At 35.2% G+C, this 14,084-nt stretch overlaps 1 protein-coding gene across 1 annotated transcript in view; it reads right to left on the reverse strand.

Moving 5' to 3' along the window:
* Positions 1-14,084, reverse strand: part of Rok (Rho associated coiled-coil containing protein kinase) — a 94,221-nt gene that overhangs the window by 57,593 nt on the left and 22,544 nt on the right. The window contains exons 5-6 of the mRNA XM_089104994.1: positions 11,445-11,698; positions 6,556-6,927 (exon numbers count right to left, since the gene is read on the reverse strand). Coding sequence (XP_088961120.1) covers positions 6,556-6,927; positions 11,445-11,698 — 626 coding nt within the window. The remainder of the gene's footprint in view (positions 1-6,555; positions 6,928-11,444; positions 11,699-14,084) is intronic.

Consider the following 14,084-nt stretch of genomic DNA (forward strand, 5'->3'; position numbering starts at 1 on the left):
CCAGCTTAACTGAAAAAGAACTACAACTCAAATCACTACTTGGGTTTTTAGCATTGAAAACTAAATACTCGTATTTTTCAGCATTAAGCACGAGACCAATTTTTTCCAAAATCTTGGAAACAAACTGGGTAGACTTAGCTAGGGTGAATTTTGAACGGCTGATAAGTAATAAATCATCTGCATAAGCAATATAAGATAAATTAGTTAGACCCGTAAAACACGACGGAAAAATACGAGAAAGCACAGGGTATAAACAAGCATTAAAAAGGTATGGTGACGGAACCCCCCTGCCTAAGTCCACACCGAATAGGAATATTACCAAAAAAGATCTCTCCTGACCGAAGTCGAACATATGAATTTGCATACCAAAAACGTAGGGCGCATATAACAGATGAAATCACTCCAAGCTGAGTAAGAGAATATCATAGTTGACTGTGACAAACCGAGTCAAAAGCTTTTGAAATATATAACGCATATAAATGAACGTCAGATCCATCTTTTTGTGCTTGAATTAAAAAAGAAGTAGGAATTCGATGTGCATGCTGGCATCCTATATCTGGTTTAAACTCAAATTGATTGGACACATAATCAACTTTTGGAACAATTTCAGGAAGCAGGACATATTCAAAAACTCTGCTCAGCAAACAGACTACCGTAATAGGTCTATATGATGCGCAATTAGTCGGATCTTACCCACGTTTAAGAATCAAAGTGACACTCCCACACAAGAAAGAATCAGGCACCAAAGACGTACATAGACAAATTTTAAATAATAACTGCTAATGATAAATCAATTCTTTCGAATCAATATGAAGGTGAAAAACACTAATATCATCAATATCACAGGATTTAGATTTTAAATTCTTAACACAACGAATCACACGGTCAGCAGAAACGGGAGGCACATGGCCTTGGTAAATTTTCGCAGATAATACATAAGAACAGAGGCTAACAAACTGAGAGTGAACCGCATAATTCATAATATTAAAAATCTTATTATAATGATTAATCCAAGAGGCATTAGGGATCCGATCGGCATTAGGAGTTTAATCTAATTTCGCAACATTAATCACTTGTTTCCACTGACTAGAGGTCTTCGGAAATTCCACACCATAGTACCTTACTTTACGGAGATAACGTTTAAACTCCAACTTCGTTTTCTGTTTAATGTCAAAAAGGTGACCCCTTAAAGGGCGGTCACATGCTACCCAAATTCTAAGCCACAATTTTGCATGATTTTTCACAATTTTTAAATCATAGTCAGATTTCTATATTGAACCTCTATTCTTAAGCTTAAAACGACAAAGCGGGACAGACACTTCTTCAGTTTTTTTCATGTAGGAAACAATTTGACTGTAATATATATTGAGCTGAACTCGAGCTGGTTGGTATATAACTCTAGTACACAGTAAATTAAATGGAACTTTAATCGTAGATAAAAGAAGAGCAAGGGTTGATAGATATAGAGGCCAGTCCGCTTTATTCCAGTCTCTCTTGGTTATCCACTGTTTGTAATTAGTACATAAGGTCTGTTCAGCCCGAGTCGTATTGATGGTGACAGTGGCTGAAAGGGGCAGATGGTCATAATCACGTTCATTCTGGCCAATGTGAATATCACTAATGGAAACACCAGAAGAAACAACACAGTGATCAATATCAGACAATGAACCGCTATTATGCTTAACTATTAACCGCTATTATCGCCTAACAGGATCCAATCTAATCCATTACTCTCAACACTAACAAGAAGGGTCTTTGGTGTTGCACATACCTTGGTATACTTTGTTAGAAATGAAAAGGATCTTTGGTCGCAAGGGAGATATACCGTAATAATAACTAGATTAGCAAAAGGGATTGCAATGAAATAATCAGATTCACGGTACCGCACAGGGGATAGCGGGACTAATTTATATTTTAATGGGCATGCCAGCCCGCCTGAAGGTCTCCCGGGAGATTTTCGGGCATTTCTAGCGAAAACCAAGTGTTCTTTACTCCTTCGAAGGGAGTTCAAAGTCACCAAGGGCAAGAGATGTTCTTGTAGAAACAAAATATTGAAATTAGAAAGTTTCCGGTTTAAAGAATAATCCTTATCCTTCGTTCCGTTAATATTGAATGAGTATATAGAAAATTCGATTTTAATAGTCATTTTCTTAGCTGACTAGAACGTTTAGCTACTGCATTACGAAGGATTCGGCGTTTTAGAGAAAATGAAACATAATTGCCGTGGCAATTGGCAAATTTAGGGATAGCCTAGCACGGGGAATCACATAATGATTCAAGCTCTTTTGCACGGTGGGAGCAACTTTAAGGGTTAATACCAAACGCCTTTAGGTGATTAGGCGATTGGCAATTATAGCAGCACCTCGGTGGACGCTGGAACTCATGAACACGGAAAATCTCATAACCAACTGTCACACCAAACTTCTGAGCATTAGCTAGGGCAATTGCATTTTCAAAAAACACTTCAGCACCAAAAGAATTGCAAATCCGTTTTGCATTATTAATATTGATAAAGCAAATTAGCATGCCCATGTTAAGGACGTTTGATAGACCTTTCACAATACCTATATATTTTGTTTCATTTACTTTGACGTCACAGTCGCTCATTATAGAGGGAACAGACTCGCAAAAGTCCTTAGCAACAGTCTGATCAATCCGCACCACAAATTTATCGCCGGAGGGCCTTATGCTATGAATACATTCATGACCAGGTAGAAGGTCAAACACTTCACGGCGTTTTGCAGGATTAATAAGGTGAGATGGAACTTTTGAAATGACAATAACGGCCTGATTATCAGCGATTGGCTGGGGCCTGGGGTCACTAAGAGGAGGGAAATTCAGATCATAAGAGACAATTTTCTCACGGATTTGCTTGAGTTTGGAGTCAATTTTTAAAAGCCTTGATGCGAGGCTTGAATATGCAACGGCTGGAATGACAGGAACCTCGGTAGGCAAAATAATCACGTAAGTAGGCAAAATAAAATCATCAGACTCGCATTTCTGAAAGGTCTCAATTATATCCTTTATAATAATTATATCTCAATTTATAATAATATATCCCATTATATATCCCAATAATGGATATATAATTATGGACATATAATCCCAATAATTGGGATTTATATATCCCAATTATATCTAATTTATAATAATCCTATTATAAATGTCTCTAGGGAAATCACACAGGTTGAAACATTAGTTATTAAAAGGTTAATATCCAAAAATAAGGTTACACAAAGAACTCTCAATCAAGACTGAAAACGGTACAACACGGATACTCACTGCTGCCATCTAGCAAGTCTCAGTTTGATTAAAATGCTATTGCCGGAGCAGTTTATTGATATATCTTTGCTCCTTTGACACAATTAAGTACCGATAGGCTAATTGCGGAACTAGTTATTCTGATACCAGTAAGTAAATACAAAACTGTAACGATAGGAATTATTCTAAGCTAATAAAAATCGTTTACCCCAAAACGCAATTTTCTTGGTCTATATCTCAAGGAAAATTTGGTTTATACCTCCGAAAAACTCAAGGCTCTGTGCAACTATACTGTATAACTGCACAGAGATGCACAAAGATCCCACTGAGGAGATATGAGACGTTATAAAATTTGTCCAGGAAGGTGTGTCAAAAGCATAAAAACCATACCCTTTTGGGCCATATTATTCAATCTTTTCTAGACGGTGGGGGTCCTTTCAACCTGCCTAGGTGGGATTTCACCTTAACCCCCCCCCCTATCCTTGCAAGTGGATATGTATGTACACATCATGTGAATCCACACTAGTCCTAGCTCACTGGTTTATCCCTTCGAGTACAGGTTGGGATATCACTCTGATATTTATGTAAGGGGTGTATTTGAGGTGTTTTTTCCCCTGGAAGTGATACTAATGATGTTAGTTATAGAGAAGAGAATCCTCCATTATTATTGGCTATTATTTGATCGTTCTTTTCATCTATTACATTAGTGATAACTATACTATGTATATATATGCTATATAAAGAATCAGTCCCTCTCTTCCCAGGAATATTATCACCTGAACTATATATATATATATATATATATATATATATATATATATATATATATATATATATATATATATATATATATATATATATATATATATATATATATATATATATATACACACACACACACACACACACACACACACACACACACACACACACACACACACACACACACACACACACACACACACATATATATATATATATATATATATATATATATAATAATAATATATATATATATATATATATATATATATATATATATATATATATATATATATATATATATATATATATATATATATATATATATATATATATATATATATATATATATATATATATATATATATATATATATATATATATATATATATATATATATATATATATATATATATATATATATATATATATACACACACACACACACACACACATACATACTACTATATATATACTACTTATATATAGTAGTAGTTATACACTACTACTACTAACAAGTCACTCCAGTACCAGACCGCTTGAGGCCAACATAGCTGCACAGACTTTTTCTACCCCCCAATCAATTCAAAGATTCGCTGAAAGAAAGAAAACGGTCAAAAATGGGGTTTTTAAAGGCCAAACGAAATAACTGAAGAAACACACAAAGCGAAAGGACAACCGCCTCTCTTCTTCAGCGCGAACAAAATAATATAATTAAGGAAAATGCCGAAGAAAAGTCGTTTTCTTTCTTTCTGTTATGGCAGGCCAATGTGGTTTAAGAAAGATTCACTCTTTGTCCCCTATGATGAGCTTCCGATTTCCTTTAAATCCTTACTCATGACCTGTTCCCACTCCATTCGGGGACGAATGTGTTTCGTTCACTTCACTCAAGAAAAGCAACAAGAGAGAGAAACATTTCATTTTCAGCTCATCATTCATCATATCAACATTAAACCGATATGTTCTAAGAGCGCGGGGAGGAGTATTGAAGAGCTTGAGGAGGGGTGAATGAACAAATTGACTCTGCGTCAAGAGGTATCAATAAAGGAGACATCAGAGTTCAATGCTATTTGTAGGTTCAATGATTTTAGGAACAAAGGCAGATAGAATGCTAATACCCTGCTAGTTGAAAGGGTTGCCGAACTGGGAGGTGTGGGACCTAATAGGAATTAAAGCTCCCAGGATCACTGACAATTTTTTTTTTTTTTGAATTAAAATCAACGAACTATAATCTATATATATATATATATATGTATGTATATATATATATATATATATATATATATATATATATATATATATATATATATATATATATATATATATATATATATATATATATATAGTTCGTTGATTATAGTTAGAGCCATGACTAATTGGAGAAAAAGTCAAGACCGATAGTCTGAGTGAGAGGCAAGTCTTTTTCAGAATTGTATAAAAATGATGTCATTTCACTTATTTGATAGATAGCCTACCTTCCATTCATCCTAGGACAAGACTAGGACAAATAGTCATAGAGTAATAGTGAATTAAATTGTCTATGAGTTCTAACAGGAATTTGATGGTAACTCGAGACCAGGAAAGAATTTCGATGGCTTATAACTTGCCATGTCCACGAGACTTTGAAGGTAATTGGGCAACTGAGATTGTTCTGATTATATGAGCTTTGCCTACTGCGAATTATAAGTTTAATTCAAGTTCTTAAACAATTAAGTCTCAGTTTATTTTAATTCAATCAAAAGTTTCTGAAACAGGGCAAATTCTTTTGTTTTTATCAGAAGTGATTCTAAAGAACTTACCCGTTAGAGATGAAATACTTACCTCAACTTCCGTAGGTTTTTACCACTATAATTCAGGGGACTATAGGGGAATGCCTTACCCCTGTTCTATCCAGATTCACCTCAAGTCCACCTATCGTAGGAACTTGGGGCCTAAAAATATACTGGTTAGAGCTTCAAAAAAAATACCCTTTATTCCCAGAACAATTGTCCATAGAACTTGGTTAAGAGTCTACCTATCTGATAAAAGCTTTTGATTAGCTTCGTCACTCATGTCGTTTACACCTTACAGAAATCATAGTGAATTTTTATCATCATTAATCTTCCCGGGAGTTCTAACTAAACTATACCCTTTAGTCCTAGTACCTTTACGCTTCTATCGAATTTTACCCTTCTCAAGTCCAAACTAAATTTGTGGCCAAGAAATACCCTGATTGGAGCTTAGAAAGCCCCCTCTTGTCCCTCCTAAAAAGGACTTACCTATCTGATGAAAGCTTTATGATTAGATTATTGGCTTTGTAACTAATGTCGTCTACGTCATACGGAAATCGTAGTGAATTCTTATGATCCATAATCTTGCCGGAAGTCCTAATCTTAGTCCTACGCTTTTACCCATTACCCATCTACCGAACATTACCCTTCCAATAAGTCCCAACAAAATTTGTGGCCTAAAAATACGCTAACTGGAGCTTCAAAAGCCCCCCCCCCTCACTCCCTCCACAAAAAATTCTAGAGAACCTACTAAAAAACTTACCTATCTGATAAAAACTTTTTGATTAGATCCTTGGCTTTTTCACTAATGTCATCCACGTCATCCGGAAAGCGCAGGGAATTTTTATGATCCATAATCTTCCCATAAGTCCCAACTAAACTTTCAGCATAGAAAGGGGTATCACCAACCAGCATTTCATATAAAAACACGCCCACTGACCAGTAGTCACACTCTTTTCCATAGACACCCTCCCCACTCTGAGATTTCAGCACTTCTGGGGAGATATAGTCAGGTGTTCCAACTGCGACATCGGACCTGATAAGGCCATCAGATTCAACTTTCATACATGTACCAAAATCAGCTAGTTTTAAATGGCCACTGGCATCGAGGAGCATATTATCGGGTTTAACGTCCCTATAGGGAAAGATTAAACAAGTTAGTTGAAATTAACAAAAAAAATACAACACTGAGCAAAGATAATTGTAAAAAGAAATAGGAGGACCTGACAGAAAGAGCACAAATACGACTTAACACGACTGTAAATGTGTTACTTAATATTGAGTTTATGATTAAAAATAAATATTTGTTCCAATCAGACGCTAACACCGGAATAACTCAAATTATATTAGAAATAGAGGAAATAGTGGTAAATTTTGTAAAACCATGAGACACATGGTAGGGTGGAAGACCACCACCTCATCACCCTGTGTACCTACCTATTCGTAAGTTTCCTCATTCTTCTAGAATTCCCAAATTCTTGTCTTGTTGCTTCAGTTGTGTGGACACACCGCTTTTGGGTGATCTTTTTTTTCGACTCCTTGGTATTCAAGATCGCTGTGAATTTTGGCCTTGGAAACGCTCTTGGAAACTTTCCCAAGTCAGTTCATAACAATCACAGGCCGAAAAGAGCTGCGTTTATTTCACAGTCATCTGGTTTTCAAGTACCAAAGACAGTGAAAATGAAATCTGGCTGTGATTCAACACAATAACAGGCCGAAAAGGGCTACGTTTATTGCATAGCCATCTGGTTTTGAATGACCAAAGACAGTGAAAATAAAAGCTGCTTGTTTGAATTGATTAAGTTTTTTCAATTACATAAATTTAAAAAAAAAAAATTTGGAATTCAATTTTCCATGAAAAATACACTCATGTGCAGTTATTGGTAGCAGTGGACACAAAATTAAAAGAAGAAACGTGAATAAAAATCGCAAAAGTACGCTTAAAAAAATACGGCACCGAAAGCCTTAATAAGGTGTAGCTCCCCTTAAGTTTTAGTTATCGTTCGGAATCCACAGGTTCTTAATGTTTAATGTTAACAGACAAATATAACTAACTAGATTTGCAACGTCTTCAACGTCACAACATTTGACAACAACACAGTACTGCCTTAAAAACTTCATAATTTTCAAACAGTCAAAAGAAAAATCTTGAGAAATTGTGGTTTTCAGCCATGATTGGATCTAAGATGGGTCCATGGGCCAAAAAATGTATCCATTTTGATCTTGTTGCTCTAACGAACAGGACAATACAGGTAGTTTTCTGCGTTTGAAGAAAGGATCAATAATCAAAGCAAGGATGATAACGGTCCGGCTAGCTCAGCAGAGTAACGTCATATCTGTTTGGGATGTTGTCAGTGCAAGATGGTTTAGTCACTTTAAGGCTACAAGAATAAGGTAGATTTTGAATAAATTAGTCAGTTGAGGATATTATTCTTGTGACAATGAAAGTTAGGAACGTCTTTGCCGTCGATATCAATTTTTGAGGATTGAGCAAAAGATTCACCAAATGCCTCGACTTCTGTTTGTGGATCTTGAGACACGTTGTCACCAACTTGAGATCCCTGACGATGTCCACCGTCGACGATTTGACGATGGCAACGCTCTCTTATCCATTTTTACAAGGTGATAATACAGGACAGGGATAATACAGGTAGTTTTATGGGTTTGAGGAAAGGATGAATAGTCAGAACGAGTATGACAGCAGTCCAACTAGCTTAGCACAGCAGCGTCTTATCTATGTTGGGGGTGTAATCAGGGTCAGAAAATTTAGCAACAGTAAGGCTTCAGCTTTCCTGCGACAAGGAAATCATACTGTCACAATTTCCTTGTGGCAGGGAAATTGGGGAGCCTCTGCCGCCGATACAAACTCTTGAGAATTAACCAAAAAAGCACTTATAAAAACGATGTGTATACTCTTTTCCGAGGGCCTGAAAAATTATTTTCATCCTTTCCCCCGAATGAATAATCATAAGTACGATAAGTATCTTAAGGTAGTGCTCTCATTTAACACCATGAGCTGCAACATATATATGATTACTGATTACAGAGAAGATACAAAGACATCTAGGGCTGTTGCTAGCACCATAAATCTTGCTCAAGGGCGAGACATGGAACTCGCCCTTAGTCTATCCAGATAAGCCGTACTTTGTTTGCTTATTATTGCCTTCTATATTCCCACCAACTTGAACGGAGAAACGGTAGAGCCTCTCGATGACGACAACGCACTCTTAATCATTTTTACGAGGCGCATTGAACCTGAGTAGTCTACCCTCGTACGTCTGTTGATCAGGGTTGCCACCTGTAGCACGAAATTGCTATGTTAGTATTATTATACTCAAGTTTTGACTGTAGCACCGACAATCTCTGTGTAGCACGCAAATTTGGGCAATTATAGCACTTTAAGAACTGACTGTGATGGCAACCTTGCTCTCGAGACTGTCAAGCAGTGTCCTTGCACTCACTCTTTTGTGACATACTAAATCATATATATATATATATATATATATATATATATATATATATATATATATATATATATATATATGGTCTGATTAATTTCTTTCAATAAAGATTAAACCAGGATCGGCACTCTACTAGACACCTGGGTCTACTTTGGTGGAATGTGACTCTCGGTGGAATAAACCTTGATCTTTTCCAGTTATCTGTGGCATTATATTACAGTCTTCTGTGCCTAAATAAATGGTCTGCTCTTAAAACAAATGATAATATCAAACATAATAGATACTGATACAAATGAATAAATAAATATTAAAACGAGTAAAAAATAAATTGAATATTTTAGTCGAACTTCAAAAGAACAAAAAGTACTTCAAGCCGGAGTTCAGCTACTGTGCCCTTCCCCCCCCCCCCCCATATAACCGTAAAAGTTCTAAAACCAATTGCGTCATTTGCGTGTTATTGAAAACTGTTTGTATTTTCATGAGTGTGCTTATAGTTTTTATGAATCAATATATTAATCAAGATGACTGGGAAGAACCAATGAAAACAAACTGAATATTTAATACATAATGATTTTAATATCTGGAAACTCAGCAATTCAAGTTTTTTTTTACTTTTATTTTTGCTGGGAAGAAGTGGTATCTTACAGGCCGTCCCAATCCCTCTTTCAGTTCTACCATATTATCCCCTCGTGCCCGGTTGGTGGCAAAGTTCGAAGGCGTGCGTGGATGAAATCTCTACTTGGTCAATAGCGATTGCGTAAGCACCTGCCTCGAAAAACTTGGGACGGTCTATAAGCAAAAGGTCAAGACGAGACGATGCGCTGAAATCTGCATGAGAGATGTAGAAATTCTTTCGTTGGCCAGTTACAGAACACTCTAATTTGAACTTTTTTAATTTTCAGGTTAGTATTCAAACTTCTTTCAGACTTAGTTCTAATATAGAAATTAGTAAAAGGAGAGAAAAAAAAGTTAGTCAGGAAAATTTTATAATTCAAATGCAAAAAAAGAAACATTAGCAATAATAACAAAACATTAAAACAATAGATAGCAAAACAATAGAATAGAAAGAGTAAAACAATAGATAGCAGAAATGAAAACAAGTATGTAATTATGTTAGTATAAGAAATTAACTAATGAAAGAGACTGAATATTTAACATATAATGATATTAATCTCTGGAAACGCAGCAATTAAAAAAAAATCACTTTTATTTTTTGCTGAGAAAAAGAGGTCCCCTAATGTATGGTTGGTGGCAGAATTTCAGAGACTTCTATGGACGACAACGCCTACCAGGTAACTAGCGATCGCATACGCACCTGCCACGAAAGACCTGGAACAGTCCTTAAGAAACAGGTCGTGACGAGACGATACGCTGACGACTATCTAAATGTTAAATCGACAAGCTGCCCAACCCCGTATGAGAGATGTAAAAACATTCTTTCGTTAACCAGTTACAGAACACTCAAATTTGAACTTTTTTAATTTTTAGGTTAGTATTCAAGCTTCTTTAAGACTTAGTGCTAATATAGAAATTAGTAAAAGGTGAGAAAAAAAAAGTTAGTCCGGAGAATTTTTTAATTCAAATGTAAAAAAAAGGAACATTAGCAGTAATAACAAAACATTAAAGCGAAGAAAAAGAGTAAAACAATAGATAGCACAAAATGAAAATAAGTAAGTAATTATGTTAGCATAAGAAATTATATTTACTGCAATATTGTCAAATGAAACTAACTACAGAAAAATATCACCAAGAAAAATAAATAACTAAAAGAAAAAAGTATTCAAGAGAATTGAAGATAAGGAAAGAAGAAGATAAGGGAAATAAAAAAAGGCAGAAAAAAAACGAATTGGAGTATTTAAAAGAAACTCGAGTATTTAGCATACAATAATAACACCAAAAACAAAATATGCATATTAATGTAAAACAAACACATGACTTTAAAGAAAGAAGATAAAGAAACAAAAAAGACCGAAAGGATTGAAAGAGCACAAGGGCAGATGAATAGCACACAAAGAAATGTCGAGTATATGAAATGGGATGGATAGAGGTTAAAAGAAAATATTTAAAGAAAAGCGGAATTTCATGGAGGGAACTAAGAGTCAAGCTCTGAATCTGTGTGGATTGATGGGTTTCATCAGCTGTGATAGGCTTAGGCAGTTTTAAAGAAATGTCCATGATAAAACACCATTACCTATGTACAAATCCCATTCTATGAATAGCCTCTAAAGCTAGGACTACTTCAGCACAGTAAAATCGGGCCCACTTCTCAGGGACGTCATAGTTAGACATTAAATTGACCAAATCACCGCCTGGCATGTAATCCATTACCATATATAAGTACTTGCTGTCTTGAAAGGCGTAGTGCAACTGGACGATCCACTCAGAATTAGAGTGAGCCATGATATCCCTCTCTTCCCAAAAGAAGGCGGAGTCTGAACGTTTAATCTGAAAAAAAAGTTGACGCTGTTTAGTTAAACTTTGGATAATCTTTTCAAACTTTGTATTTACTCTTTCTTGTGCCAGATACAAATTAGAAACTGAGCATGTGACACACATTTTAGCAGAGTTCCAACAACTTTCTCATTTAAGAAGAAACCTGTTGAGAGTGATTCTCTCGAGTTCCGGGGATCCTGCAGACGATTTAGAAAGGACAATCATTCAAGTCTCTAAATAAGTAAATGAAGTGGTAAAAAAAGCATAGTAATTTAAGTGTGTCTTTTGTTATTGTTTTTTGTTTGGGAGGAGAGAGAAGCATAATATTCGTCTTGTAATGTATATACATCTTGTGTATGTGATATGTCTTCAATCCTTCACTCTTTAAGCTGAAGTTTGACTTTTAAGTCAAAGATCCTTATAGATTTTTAAGTCTTAAAGATCTTTAAAATTCAAATTCAACGACCTTTGTATTTTAGCAGCATTTCTTAAAGATTTTGGAAAAAAGGTCAACCTTTAGCGTAAAGAGCGAGGGTTGAAGAAGGGACAGCCCCCTCATATACAGAAAGAATTTTGTTCGTTTTAAGCTTTAAATGTTGCTACTTACTTTCAGTTGAAAAAACATGTTTTTTAAATTTAATCTCTAACTATTTTCCAAATCATACCAAGATATCTAGCCCCCCCCCCCCGTTTAAATTTCCCTGGAAAATTTCCCCTGAACTTACCTTCAAGAGTGCGGGCAGAAAATTTTCCAGGGGGGGGCGGGCAGACGCCAAAATAGCAGTGGTGGTTGGGTGACAGAGAATATATTTCAGGATATGTTTTCGTAGGAATGAATTTATTTTTAAATACTTTTCGGAAAAAAACTCAAGTAAAAAGAGCAATTGAATTGCATGCAAGATGAAACAAAATACAATAAATTTTAAACGACAAGGATTCCGGCAAAGGGATCAATTTATTTTATCAATAATACATTTCATTTTTATGCGTTTAATCGTAAAAAAAAATCTAAATCAAACCAAAATTACAGAAAGACTTGTTGCTTTGGTAGATTATAACAGATGTAGACTTGTCTTTATGCAATTTCCTACGCCTTAGAATAGTTTACAGAAGGAGTAGAAATACTCAAAAATCATCCTGCCTGCATAGATACCCCGTTTTGATTTTATAACAGCCATGTAAAATGTACCTTCTTCAAAACAGGACAATTCTCCCCCTCGAACTTAAATCCCTTATATATTCAGACATTAGAAAAACAAATAGAATAGCGAAAGAAAAACAAATTTAAACTGAACAAATTGACCCTCTTTCTTTTTGTTGTCCAATTCAAACTAAATAAAATGAACAGGTTAAAAAAATCTTCGTCACAAGAGAATCTTATCAAATAGTATGTGGTAAAAAACTGAAAGTAAAAACTGACTTGGGCAAATATTCACCAAGACTAAATTACCCAAATATTGGCTTTTTTTGCTGATTTTAAATATATAGAATTCTTTCAGTTTATTGTTATCCACTTAAAACCAAAAATCTAAGGAAATTTTCCTGATTTTTGAAAAAAGGGGAAACGCCCCCAAAAAGCAAGCGATCTTATTGAAAATCATTTTATGAAACATCATATCAGGTAACCCTACCGTAGAAGTTTGAAGCTCCAAACTTCAAAATGTGGAATTTCGCTTATTTTTTTCAGAAGAAACATCGTCAATCCATTTGTTAGTTTGTTTTGTTTTTTTCCCAGGGGTGGTTGTATCAAACCATAGGTTCAAGATAATTGGGAGGGAGCTCATTCAAACGTAAATTTAAAGCTCTTTTAGGGTACCAAACTGCGACTTTGCCCCAAAGAAGACGAATTTGCAATAAATTTAAAAATCTGAGAAGCTAATTGATTTAAAAGTATTAATAACATTATTTTAGGCTTCCCAGTTGCTAAGAAGTAATGCCACCCAGTGTTAGTAGCCTACTGGATTCAACCAAGTTGATTGGCTTTATTTGTAATGAAATTAGGCTATTTTTGGTGATCTGTAATTGTGCATCAGCTATAATGAGGAGTGAGTCCTTGTTTAGGTAGGGGTGGGGTAGATTCCTAAGAAAGTGCATTTTAATGGACAAACTACTTACTCTTCATGAGGCTTCAGATAAATGTTGAAAGAGGTAGGGGGAGTAAGAATTAATCAAGATGTTTCTCTATACAGCTAAAGTGATACATTTCCATAGTACCAGCACAGAGGTGGAAAAGGCAAGGCAGGCCATCATTAACCCCGTCAGGAAATTTTTTTGGGTGGCAAATACTGATAGGAACAAAAAGTCAAGAAATGATAAGGGATATGATCAAAAAGACAAAATTTGCATACTATCAAAACTATTACAACTACCACCACTACTTCTACCAGATTACTCCATT

This window comes from Artemia sp. Qi Xiang Cuo, chromosome 19 (genome assembly GCF_049724085.1).
Source record: "Artemia sp. Qi Xiang Cuo chromosome 19, ASM4972408v1, whole genome shotgun sequence".
Taxonomy (NCBI): domain Eukaryota; kingdom Metazoa; phylum Arthropoda; class Branchiopoda; order Anostraca; family Artemiidae; genus Artemia; species Artemia sp. Qi Xiang Cuo.